We start from the raw sequence: 12,085 nt of genomic DNA on the forward strand, positions 1-12,085 counted from the left end.
ATTATCAAAAGTAGCATTCAAACACAACCTCAACTACTGCAAGGCATCTAAAAGCCAAGTTCTCTTCACAGGCTCTGCACAGACAAACAACTCCCTCCAACTAGGATCAGTACACATACGACTGGTGGCCTTCAAATATATCTCCTTTGATATATCCGGTATGGAGGATATCACCGCATCACATGCACTCACACTGAAATCTCGAGGACAAGATGCACCTACCCCACCACGAACAGGAGATGTAACAGAAGTACTGGATGCTTTCTCAATTTTCATGGATAAATACTTCCCATACAAGTCCTTCACGTGGTTATCTCTCTTATTGGCGCTCTTTTTTCTTCGTCCCGTAGGTGTCCTATCAAGACTTCATTTTGTGGTGGTCTGAGTTGGAGTATGAGTATCCTCATGAAAGGGGTCAGTCATGCTTCTATGCACCGGGGTACTGGGGGAGTGAGAGACTTGCTCAATATCAACTGTATTAACAGCTTCGATGCCATCCAAATCTTGAGCACTATCAACCCCTAGTTACCTCTAGCATATGCATCCCCAAATACCATGCTCAAATCTGACCAATTGTTTAGTCCATACTTCTTGTACTTCAACCAACCTGGATTTGCCTGCATAAGCAGTAATTGTATCACTTAGATGTACTACTCATTGTAATATAATTTTTAAATAATTCAACTAGCTAGTGAAATCTATTGTACCTGTATTGCCCTATCCCATACGGACTCATCATCAACTGTGATTGCTTTTGTCATTGAGTTCCACCCAAATCCAGTTGTGTCAAGCAGTCTCTTGAACTGTTGATACTCTTGTTTCAACTTGTTCATCTTATTGCGTAACTGTTCTCTCCCGACTGGATGATTTAAAGCCTGTTGAAATTGCTTTGTAATGTTCTCCCATCCAGTTTTGTTAAATGAATTACCGGATTTGTGACCATTTTTTACAGCTTCTTTCATTGCTTCAATGAAAACAGTGGTCTCAAATTCTGACCACTTAATGGCAGGAATACTACTTCCAGACATAATAGCTAGACATTATAAGTTAGTGTAAAAGTTAGCATACTGGGACAAAAAAAGACTAAACACTAAAAAAAGAAATAACAAAGATTATCTTGGAGAGAGATAATGGAAAGACCAATAAAACCAAACAAGGTAACAAAGAAATCAAGCATAGGAAAATAACAAAGATATCAAGCATAGGAAAATAACAAAGATATCAAGCATAGGAAAATAATAAAGAAATCAAACATAGGAAAACAATAAAGGAGGCAGTTGTACTTCAACCTCTAGCATGGCAGTGATTTACTTGTAAGAGTGTCTTTATGTGCCATAGGGAAAGAAACAAAGGGCATGGTTTTGGTCGGTATCATTTTGTCTCAATACCAATCAATGTTAATTGTACAACTGTTAGTGGAAGTTGAAGTTGGGTCCCTATTTATTACTCTGAAATAGGCCATTGGTTTATAGCAAACCAAAAAATACTGAAAACTGTTCAAGGACCATTGGGCACTCGGAAGGCAAAATAGTTTTATTAATTCCTCAGGGTGTTGTAAGTAGGGGCAGCATATTTTTCTTTTGTTACCAACCTCAGACTTCTCTCTGTTTGACATAATGTGGAGATGATTTGTGTTTCTGTTTTGATAGATATCAATTGCTATGAAGTTTTATGAGGGATCGGTTGGAGACAAAATGGCTCGTCTTAAAGGAAGCAAGCTTCCATTGCCTGATGTTTTGCAGTGAGTCGGGGTGTTTGCAAAACAATAATATGCTAATGGTTCTATCCTTTATGATGCATATAGTTGTAAATATGGAGCTGCTTAACTGTCTTTCTATTTATGCTGATGTTCACAGGTATGGGATTGACTTGGCTCAGGGAGTTCTAGAATTGCATTCGAAAGGGACACTTATTTTAAATCTTAAGCCCTTCAACTTCCTTCTTAATGAGAACAACCAAGCAATGCTGGGTGATTTTGGGATTCCTTATCTACTGCTTGGGATTCCATTGCCAAGTTCAGATATGGCTTTGAGACTTGGAACGCCCAATTACATGGCTCCAGAACAATGACAACCAGAAGTAAGAGGTCCACTATCGATTGAGACTGATTCATGGGGGTTTGGATGCAGCATCGTGGAGATGTTGACTGGAACTCAACCCTGGTGTGGGAGATCAGTGGAGGAAATTTATAACTTAGTTGTGTCCAAGCAAGAGAAGCCACAGATTCCAAGTGGCTTGCCTCCTGCCATTGTGAATGTGATCAGTGGTTGTTTTGAGTATGACTTCCGGAATCGCCCTTTAATGGTAGACATCTTACATGCATTTAAAAGGTAAGTTATGCCATTCCTTTTGATAGAAGGAAGAAATTCCTTGTTGCACATTTGTTTTTTTCCTTGGGAGTGGGAGGGGGAGGGGTAGGAAGAGAAAAAAAGAAGAATGTTTGTCATAATCAGTAATTTGGGATTTTAATTGAACTTACAATGATTTTGACTTAGCTATGATCTTCTAATTGATTCTGTTTTCCTTCCAATGCTTGCCTTTACTGTTGCATATGCAAGCTTTGGCTGCAATGCATGCTAAATTGGCTCCATGTTGAGATGAAATTATTAATCTTGATTAAGGATAATTGATTTACAGGAGTTTTGTCAGGGGATTGTTTTCCAATTTTAACTGTATCTTGCTCTGTATGCTGTCTGCCCTTTGGCTTTGTTTGGTTTCACTGAATCTATTACATTGTTTTTTGGGTGATAGATTGTTGTTGGTACCAATCCATGAATAGAGACTACTCTCTGGAGCTATAGGCATTAAGGGGGAAATAAAGTATTTATCCCTATAATGTTATTTGGCAAAACTATTAATTCTCTCACTTCAAGTTTCTATGTCATATTTCATTAACACATCCATGAAGATGGCATGATTAAAGAGGAATAGTGAAATATACCTCACAGCCCCCTCCCCCCGATGAATAGTTGTATGGAAATTTCGTTTCTGCACGATCTTTGCTGTCTGAACTTTGTAGTTGGGGAATTCATGTTTAACATTTTCCATTAAGAAAGAAAGAAATCAACCAAACAAAGCAAGGAGAAGAGGAAAAAAAGGGATCAACAGAAGCAGTTTGGAATTTTAGAATTCGAGTGGAATAAAATTGAAACAAATTCAGAGAAAGAGGGGATTAATACACTTACTGTGTTAAGATGAGAAGTAATAGATTCAATAAGGTGGTCCAAAAAACCCCTAAATTTGTTCCAATATCTCACTGTGATTACCATAGATGAAGAAGAAGAAGAGGTTGAATAGAAGAAGAAAAGAAGAGATGAAGAAGAAGAACGAGAAGAAGGAGAAGAGGTGAAGAAGTTACCTGAGATCTTGGGTTCGGAAGGGGTCACGAGCTGGGTTCACGCTTCTCTCCTCTCTGCTCTCCTCTCTCTGTCGCGGAATGTCGGGAACTAATGTTAGAGGAAGAAGAAGAACGAGAAGAAGGAGAAGAGGTGAAGAAGTTACCTGAGATGGGTTTTTCGAAAGGGGTCACAACAAGCTGGATTCTCGCTTCTCTCCTCGCTGCTCTCCTCTATCTGTCGCCGACTGTCGGGAACGAAGGTTGGAGGAAGAAGAAGAACGAGAAGAACGAGACCTGAGATGGGTTTTTCGGAAGGAGGGAAGTGGGTTCTGGCTTCTCTCCTCGCTGCTCTCCTCTCTCTGTCGCCGACCATCGGGAACGAAGGTTGGAGGAAGAAGAAGAACGAGAAGAATGGAGACCTGAGATGGGTTTTTCGGAAGGAGGGAAGTGGGTTATGGCTTCTCTCCTCGCTGCTCTCCTCTCTCTGTCGCCGACCGTCGGGAACAAAGGTTGGAAGAAGAAGAAGAATGAGAAGAACGAGACCTGAGATGGGTTTTTCGGAAGGAGGGAAGTGGGTTCTGGCTTCTCTCCTCTCTACTCTCCTCTCTCTGTCGCGGACCGTCGGGAACGATTGTTTTAACTATATTAATTTGAAACGAAACCCACCGACAGAACAGCCTCCGGGGTGTTTCGTCAAATCACTGATTTTTCGTTTTTTATGTACTTTGAGTTTCAAAAAAACAGGAACGGAGCTTTATAGAACCAAACGGTTTTTTGCGTTTTTTGGTTCTATTAACACTCAAAAACGCTAGAAACGTTTTTTATGAACACTACCAAACGGCCTCTTATTATTTCGTTTCTGGACACAAAAACGTGTTTCTTGAAACGTTATCAAATGGACCCTAAGAAAACTCATTTGATGTTTGTTAGAAAGGGAAAGTAAATTTGGGCTTGCTAGGATTTTGAGAATTTCCTATTTGTTATTAAAAAATAAAATAAAATAAATTACTCATATGAGATAAGAAAATCAACAGTGACAGATTCTATTGACTGTGCTCATTTTTTATTCTTTTGGTATATTTTTATTTTTGTGCTCTCAATATTTAAATTACTATTTCTTGTGTAAATATCATGCTTACAGCTCACTTGTAATTATACTATGTATAATAATTTAGGTATCAAAAGTATATGGGGAATTATAAGTAACCATTTATGACAAGACTTTCGTTGGTTTAAATTATTATATTCCATAAATCACTTGTGATTTGCTGTATTGTGGTTACTGTATCAGATGATCCTGGTGGTTTGGGTTATCCAGAGGAAACCCGATTATAGATTTGGTTCTATGTGAACGGGGTGTGACATAAACTGAAATTTTTGTTTTTGACACGAAACGTTGTTACCAAACGCAGCCCAAGTTATCACCAAACGTTTTATTCTACTTTTTTTATTCCCATAGAATGAACACAAAAAAAACGTACCAAAAACGATCTGTTAGATGACTACCAACTTTTTTAACTTTTGGGGAGAGAATGTTTGTTTTTTTTAATCGCCCTTGGCCGTATGCCAAGATCAACCATAAAACCGGTGCTTCAGGGACTACCAATTGCGTATATCCACGTGTCCCACAGAGACTTAACGGTTGAAATTTAAAAGAGATGGGTCGCGCCCTTTGCGTATCTCATCACAGCGCCTGGTCAGTGTATAATAAAACCTTCTCCTTCCCGTCCCCTCTCCCATCTTTAATAACAATAATAATCTCTCTCTCTCTATGAACAGAGAAGCCTCTGCAGAAAGTTACAGTAATTCAGATGAATAGAATCATTAATACGTTGAAACACATCTCATCTTCCATCTCTGCTAATCTAATGGCGGCTTCTACCCCACTCTGGGCCTGTTGCGAGCATTCCATTACCATGGCCGCTCTCCGATCGTATCTTGCAGAGTTCATATCTTCTTTCCTCTTCGTCTTCGCTTCTGTCGGATCTACCATGTCTGCCCGTGAGTTCTCCTTCCTTCACACAATCACTCACTAAAAAAAAAAAAAAAACATAATAAGACAAAAGTTATGATCACGTTATAATAGATTAATGTGTCTAACCGGAATGAACCAGTTTAAATTTGAACCATGAGTGATTTAGTGAAATTTATATGGGTTTCCCTTATTTACAGTTAGGCTAACGCCGGATGCTACATCAAATCCGTCCAGTCTGGTGGCCATTGCCTTAGCAAATGCTTTTGCCTTATTATCGGCAGTCTACATCTCCGTTAACATTTCAGGCGGCCACGTAAACCCCGCCGTCACCTTTGGAATGGCTGTCGGTGGCCACATCAGCATTCCGACGGCCATGTTCTACTGGGTGGCACAGATTTTGGGCTCTGTTATGGCTTGCCTTCTCTTGAGAGTAGTTACTGTCACACAAGTAATTCAATTCTTCTCTTTATGGAATTCTATACTATCATCCGGGTTTATCCTGACCCGACAATGTGGTCCGGTTTTTTTGCAGGGGGTTCATGCCCATGAAATTGCAGTGGAAATGACGGGTTTCGGGGCGGCAGTGTTGGAATGCGTTATGACATTCACGTTGGTCTATACGGTTTATGCAGCGGGAGACCAGAGAAGAGGGTCATTTGCGGTCATTGGCCCTGTCATGATCGGGCTTATAGTCGGAGCCAACATCCTTGCGGCGGGTCCATTTACGGGTGGGTCGATGAACCCGGCATTGTCATTAGGAACGGCTCTTATTAGTGGGAATTTTAAGAACCAAGCGGTTTATTGGGTCGGACCCCTGATTGGGGCTGCAGCTGCGGCTCTTCTTTATGAGAATGTGATATTTCCTCCTCAACCAACTGATTCATCACGAGGTTTGGGGTTGGAGGGAGTAGGAGTCTAACCATCTCATAATGGATCAATTCATTTCTATATTGTTTTTAGGAAAAATTACATGATTATCCACTTCTGGGTTTCTCTTTACAAAATTACCCATCAAAAATTTCAGTTAACAAAAATACCCAAAATTAGGTTTCCCTTTACAAAATTACCCACTTAAAATTTAAGTTAACAAAAATACTTAAAATTGAGTTTGAGTTTACAAAACTGCCCACTCAAAGTTTTAGTCATAAAAAAATACATGATTATATGTGGAAGATGAAAATCACTATTTTGGGTAGTTTTGTAAACCCAAACCTGATTTTGGGTATTTTTGTTAACTAAAACTTTGGGTGGGTAGTTTTGTAAACTCAAACCTAATTTTGGGTATTTTTGTTAACTAAAACTTTTTGCGGGTAATTTTATAAAGGGAAACCCAAAAATGGGTAATCATGTAATTTTCCCAATTAATCCCCCCTATCCCCACTTTTTTTGGGTTTATTTTATTTTATTTTCTTTGTTGAAATTCTTGTCTATAGTTAATATTATGTGAAAAGATGCATGATTAAATAAAATTAGATTAAATTTATCAATTTTTGATAATTGGTTTTGGTTCGATTTGGGTTTGATTTTGTATGAAATATACATAAATTATGAGAAAATAAGTTTCTAATGAGTTTCAGACTATCATCGGTTTTGGTTTTCATGTTTAGTTCTAACTGGCTTAGGTTCGATTTTGATTCAGTTTCAAAATACTCTAATTCGAAGCCCATCCAATAAGGGATTGATTAGGTTTAGATTATTTCCGGTTGATTCAGCCGGTTGCAATGATTCGTTTGCCTTATTTCACCCATAAGAAGAACCTTTAAATTTCAGTTGTTGAGAGGGATTAATTTCTTTTCCCTCGCTCTCCAAGGATAATACCAAGGAAAATGAAACCGTTAAAATGACTTGGGTCTAAACATGAACAACTAGACATGATTGTCCGACCATGATCAAGCATCATTCATTAACAAACCTGAATGATCAATTATGCAAAATATGGATTTACGAACATTTTCATTCAACCCAATTGTATGATCATTAATATTCTAAACTCTTTTTAATTAAATGTGAGAGTTAAAACTAGAAGTTCAATCCCCACACCTACAATGATTGGAAACAACATAAAGTGATTATCTACATTCCATCCCCTGGAGAATGTCACAATGATAAGACCACCCCTTTGTTTTACCAAATTATTCTCAGACCCCCTACCATCAGTTACTATTAAGAAATATGCCATATATGCTGATGTCAGCTGATGTATTTTTTTTTAAAATACCAAAATATAAAAGGTAAATTACCTGATATACCCTTTTTTTAACCCCTAACCCTCATCACATACCCTTCTTCCCCAAACCGTGAAGAGCAATGCCGGCGACACCGTCGCCTCATTCCCATAGCCAAGGTCCGAATTCGTCGAGGCAATCAAAGCTGCTACCCAATTGAGCAGTAAGAGGTTTCACTACATATTCTCACTTGGTCCATAGCTTTAGATCACAGATACCTCATTCTCTTGGTTATGTTGGAAATATACACATAATGGTTCATAGATTTAGAACCTTGAAACTTTTTTCTCCGATCCTATAATTTTTATTTTTGCATTCTTTAACTGATAGGAAAATCAAAAATGGACGCAAGAGAGCAACATAAAGTCAGTTTAATTGTTCTGCTAATTCAATGTATTTACTTTTGAATCACCCATAGAGAACACTCAGAAATGGATTTCTTAACTATCAATCAATCGGTGGCCATGGTTGTGAGGAAACCACCCTTCTAGCTCCTGAAAATCAATGTGATATTGGTGCAAGACCTAGCTCCTCTGTCCTGTAAAATGCGCACCTATGCGGTCGCCTAGGTTAACCAAACATGCAAGCTCTCCACCAGCGTCGACTCCCGTGGTCACGTCGACCCAACCTAGAATGATAAGTTTGTGTTCCGTGTCGACGGCTAGTTTCTCCAATCTGACACCTCTGCCGTCATGATCGAAATTTGTGCCCTCTGCTGCTTCTGCGACGTTTGCATTGGAACCGTCTGAGTTCTTGTTGGCAACCTCATCCCAAACAACGTCGCAACTGTGGATCCACCCTCCACGGTATGCGATTCGTAGGCCTCCAGATCCGACATCCCTCGGGCCGTCCACAGGGCATCCTCAACATTTGTGTCGCAGTCCTCGACAGTTCATTGCAAAGTATGCCACTCTACACCATTGCCAATTCCGCCGTCGGATACCGTGACTTAAGGGGGGGAAAAGTCCACACCCCCGACCGCTATAATCACCCACCTCCCAAGATCCAACTACATCGCACTAGAAGCGATGTCTCCGGGATGCTAAATAATAAGGATATCACGTTGCTAATGGAGCCCACACATCTAATACATCCCTCAGGCCACCATAACCATTGCCACCACCACTGCCGCTGCCACCACCACCACCAGAAGGAAACGAGAGACACTACCATGCGCCTAGTGTGCTTGCAAGCGAAGGAGAATTGAGTTGTGAGTAGCTTTACATTTAGTCATGTGTTAATCAAAAGGGTAAACTCATCATTTCAATTCCTCACTTAACAATGACTAACGGCAGGGGGTCTGAGAATAATTTTGTGAAATAGAAGGAGTGGTCTTATGATTGTGGTATTCTCCAGGGGGTGGAGAGGTAAATTTCCCTTTATTTTATTGCTAGAAGAAGATACAAACTATCAAAGCTCTAAAAAACTACAAAGCCCATTGAATTTAATGCTTAGAAAAGAGATAGAATCAAAAGGCTCACTTCAGATAACAGGTAAGGAGCTTGCGAAGATTCCCTTTTAAGGATAGTCTTCAGCGACTACTGGGGCATAAGATCCAATGAAGATGTCGCCATAAATAAACCCGGCCAAACCACCTCCAATAAGTGGGCCAACCCAATAAATCCAGTTAACAGCAAAGTCACCACTGACAACAGCTGGTCCAAATGAACGAGCCGGGTTCATTGAACCACCACTGAATGGACCAGCAGCCAAGATGTTTGCACCAACGATGAACCCAATTGCGATCGGAGCAATTGTTCCAAGTGATCCCTTCTTGGGGTCAGCTGCGGTGGCGTAGACGGTGTAAACCAATGCGAAGGTTATGACAATCTCCATCACGACGCCTCCGAAGGCTGACATGCCGGAAGCAACACCATGGGTTGGTACGGACTGCAAAAAACCAGGATGAAAGAACCGGGGTCAGATAAACCTGGTTCACTGATTAGAACTAATATTCTGTGAATTTGGATTCTCATCCTCCCCCTTGTTTACACCAAGCATTAATTCAATATTTAATGTCTAGTACACTCTGTCAGGGCTTATTATATTCTAAGTCATTGAGTGGATATAAGGAAGGATAAGTGTCAGCATAACCCATTAACCCTAATATTATCCACGTAGTTACACAAATTATTTGGCATCATTAACTTATCAACTACTAATATTGATGATGTCCTCTTTTGTTATTATTATTTTTTATTTGTTAACAACGGCTTGACTAGTCCTCTGAACAAAAACTAATTCCATAATCATATGGATTGGGTCATACCGTGGTTAGTGAAAATCTTTCAACTTTCACTGAAAGCAATGAAAAATACTAAATATACCTTGATTACTGAGGTGAAAGTTCATTGCCAACTCTGCTACCTCTTTAGGGTTTACTTCCTCTTATATTGTCAATTATGTAACTATTATATTTCAATATTAAGGGCAAAAGAGATGATTCCTCATTGCACTAGTGGAGTGGAGAGGGATGAGTTGGGGAGGCGAGGGGAGGGGAAGGGTGAAGTCTCACAACACACTGGTACCCCCAATGGTGGCACATGAAAAGTAACATCTACATAGATCTCACATGATCATGAAATTGAGAGAAAGGAAACTAAAAAATGAAAAAAAAAATTCGAGAAGGCATATAGTACATTTGTTGCATGGGGTAAATACATGCATCTTAAAAATGATAACAAATAAATGAACTTGGCTCTGATATCATGTTAAATATAGTATAATAATCCATGAAATACCACGGGAAGCAATTTTTTAAGTCAAGGTATCAGTAATGGTATTAATCTCGACTGTATGAAGTCGAAAAAATGGTTTTGCCCACAATTTTGATTTAAAAAAATGGTAGCGGTATTAGGCATGGCTTGAAATACACATCCAAGATATCCTAGGTAACCAACATAGAACAACTGACTTTCAAGGTGAGTGGCCCCAATGAGGTAAGAGGAGTCGAACTTAGAACCACATGCTTTCTAAGGGGAAGGTCCCTTACCAACTCGGCTATCCCTTGGGGTTCTTAAAACAACCGATCCATAACTCATAAGATCTCAACAAAAACATTAGATTTCTTTGTTTAATAAGTGAAGTTATTGATCTTTGTCCTGTGATAGACAATCTTCCGTACCTTGCCATTGGTGACGAATTGGAGGATGAGGCAGGCAGCGATAGAGCCAAGCAGTTGGGCAACTCAATAGAAGATGCCAGTGAGGATGGTAATATTACCACCGACGGCCAATCCAAAATTGACGGCAGGGTTCAAGTGGCCACCAGAGATGTTGGCCGCTATGGACACACCAACGAACAAAGCAAAAGCATGAGCTATGGCAATGGCGACAAGGCCAGCTGGGTCCAACGCTGCATCTGATGTAAGATCACCTGCATATAGCCATTAACTAATCAAGTTATCATTCCAAGTTCCAAAAATTTCACAAAAAGAAGGATGAAGGAGCATGCCCTCCACTAACTGTAAGAAATTGCAGAGCCAACACCAGCGAAGACAAAAAGAAGAGTGGCTATGAACTCAGCCAAGTAAGCCTTCAAAGAAGAAACACTGAAGGAGTCACCAAAGTATCCAAATGCAAGCTTCACCATCTTTGATGATTGGCTTGTTGCACACAGAGAGAGAGAGAGACCCTTCCTAGAGGTCCTTAAGGCCCATGTCACAGGGTGGGTGTTTATATAATGGTTTATACGTAAGAGTCTATAAAGATATAAGAGGATTAATTACAGCTAAGTCACATTGCCGGCACCGGCCATGGACCCACATGGGAATAAAAGGTTATAGAAACCTCCATAAAAGTGATTGATTAGAACATGTCTTAAGAGGTTATGTGAGACAAGAGAGGTGGATCATCGCATTGAGCTAGAACCAGGGGCTAAGCCACCGGCAATGGCACCTTACAGGATGGACCCACCGGAGCTAGAAGAGCTGAGGGCGACGAGGCAAAGACTACTTGTATCACCCCATATGGGTGCTTTCGATTTTTTAGTGATGCCTTTTGGCTTGACCAATGCCCCAGCAATGTTTTGCACCCTGATGCTCCGAGGTCCCCTACCAACCAAAGCCGTCCCTATGCCATACTTGGGCACCTTAGGCATCATGAATGAAGGAACACCATGCATGATCCCAACAGTTAATGTGAAGACTAGTGTGCCCACTTTATTTGCCTTGCAGCTTGTCAAGGGAGTCAAGAAGGGCATCACAAATCTCCAAGCCCATTTGACAAGCAAGGCTTGGTTAAGGTAATGGAATTTTACATCCCAACCCAAAAAAGAGTTGACTGGAAAACTGCTTCCCACAGCGTTAAGTGCATGCAAGATCCAAGGCCTTGGCCACTGCATAAGAAATCTCTTTGAATAGCTTCCAACAACCAACGGGAATGCAAAACAGCGATACGATTTAATTCATCAACATTTTGTTCGTTCGGGTTTGATTGTGTCGTAGCTCTATAATTCAGATTAGGTTTATCATTGGATGAACTACATTGCTGACATTGACCCCAAAAAAGAAATAGTAGGTATAGCCAGTCCGTGAACAGCCAACCATCT

At 40.2% G+C, this 12,085-nt stretch overlaps 2 protein-coding genes and 1 pseudogene across 2 annotated transcripts; 2 read left to right on the top strand and 1 right to left on the bottom strand.

The window, feature by feature from the left end:
- The first annotated feature begins 1,642 nt into the window (after positions 1–1,642).
- On the top strand, positions 1,643–2,324 carry LOC122081914 (proto-oncogene serine/threonine-protein kinase mos-like). The gene is made up of 2 exons (XM_042649362.1): positions 1,643–1,741; positions 1,857–2,324. Exons 1-2 carry the CDS (start codon positions 1,662–1,664, stop codon positions 2,068–2,070), a joined length of 294 nt encoding a protein of 97 aa, XP_042505296.1. The 5' UTR covers positions 1,643–1,661; the 3' UTR covers positions 2,071–2,324.
- Positions 2,325–3,449: 1,125 nt separating this feature from the next.
- On the top strand, positions 3,450–6,231 carry LOC122079094 (probable aquaporin TIP5-1). Its single transcript, XM_042645349.1, has 4 exons — positions 3,450–3,597; positions 5,117–5,338; positions 5,510–5,760; positions 5,845–6,231. Exons 1-4 carry the CDS (start codon positions 3,450–3,452, stop codon positions 6,229–6,231), a joined length of 1,008 nt encoding a protein of 335 aa, XP_042501283.1.
- A 2,824-nt stretch (positions 6,232–9,055) lies between these two features.
- On the bottom strand, positions 9,056–11,128 carry LOC122079105 (annotated as a pseudogene).
- Between the last annotated feature and the right edge of the window lie 957 nt (positions 11,129–12,085).

The sequence above is a fragment of the Macadamia integrifolia genome, chromosome 1 (genome assembly GCF_013358625.1).
Source record: "Macadamia integrifolia cultivar HAES 741 chromosome 1, SCU_Mint_v3, whole genome shotgun sequence".
Lineage (NCBI taxonomy): Eukaryota > Viridiplantae > Streptophyta > Magnoliopsida > Proteales > Proteaceae > Macadamia > Macadamia integrifolia.

What these genes read in the sequence shown, in the direction of transcription:
- LOC122081914 (XM_042649362.1), top strand. Translation starts at nt 1,662, where the DNA reads ATGAAGTTTTATGAGGGATCGGTTGGAGACAAAATGGCTCGTCTTAAA. An exon ending in CCATTGCCTGATGTTTTGCA is followed by an intron (nt 1,742 to 1,856) that starts GTGAGTCGGGGT and finishes TGATGTTCACAG; the next exon opens with GTATGGGATTGACTTGGCTC.
- LOC122079094 (XM_042645349.1), top strand. Translation starts at nt 3,450, where the DNA reads ATGTTAGAGGAAGAAGAAGAACGAGAAGAAGGAGAAGAGGTGAAGAAG. An exon ending in CGGATCTACCATGTCTGCCC is followed by an intron (nt 5,339 to 5,509) that starts GTGAGTTCTCCT and finishes CCTTATTTACAG; the next exon opens with TTAGGCTAACGCCGGATGCT. An exon ending in GAGTAGTTACTGTCACACAA is followed by an intron (nt 5,761 to 5,844) that starts GTAATTCAATTC and finishes GTTTTTTTGCAG; the next exon opens with GGGGTTCATGCCCATGAAAT.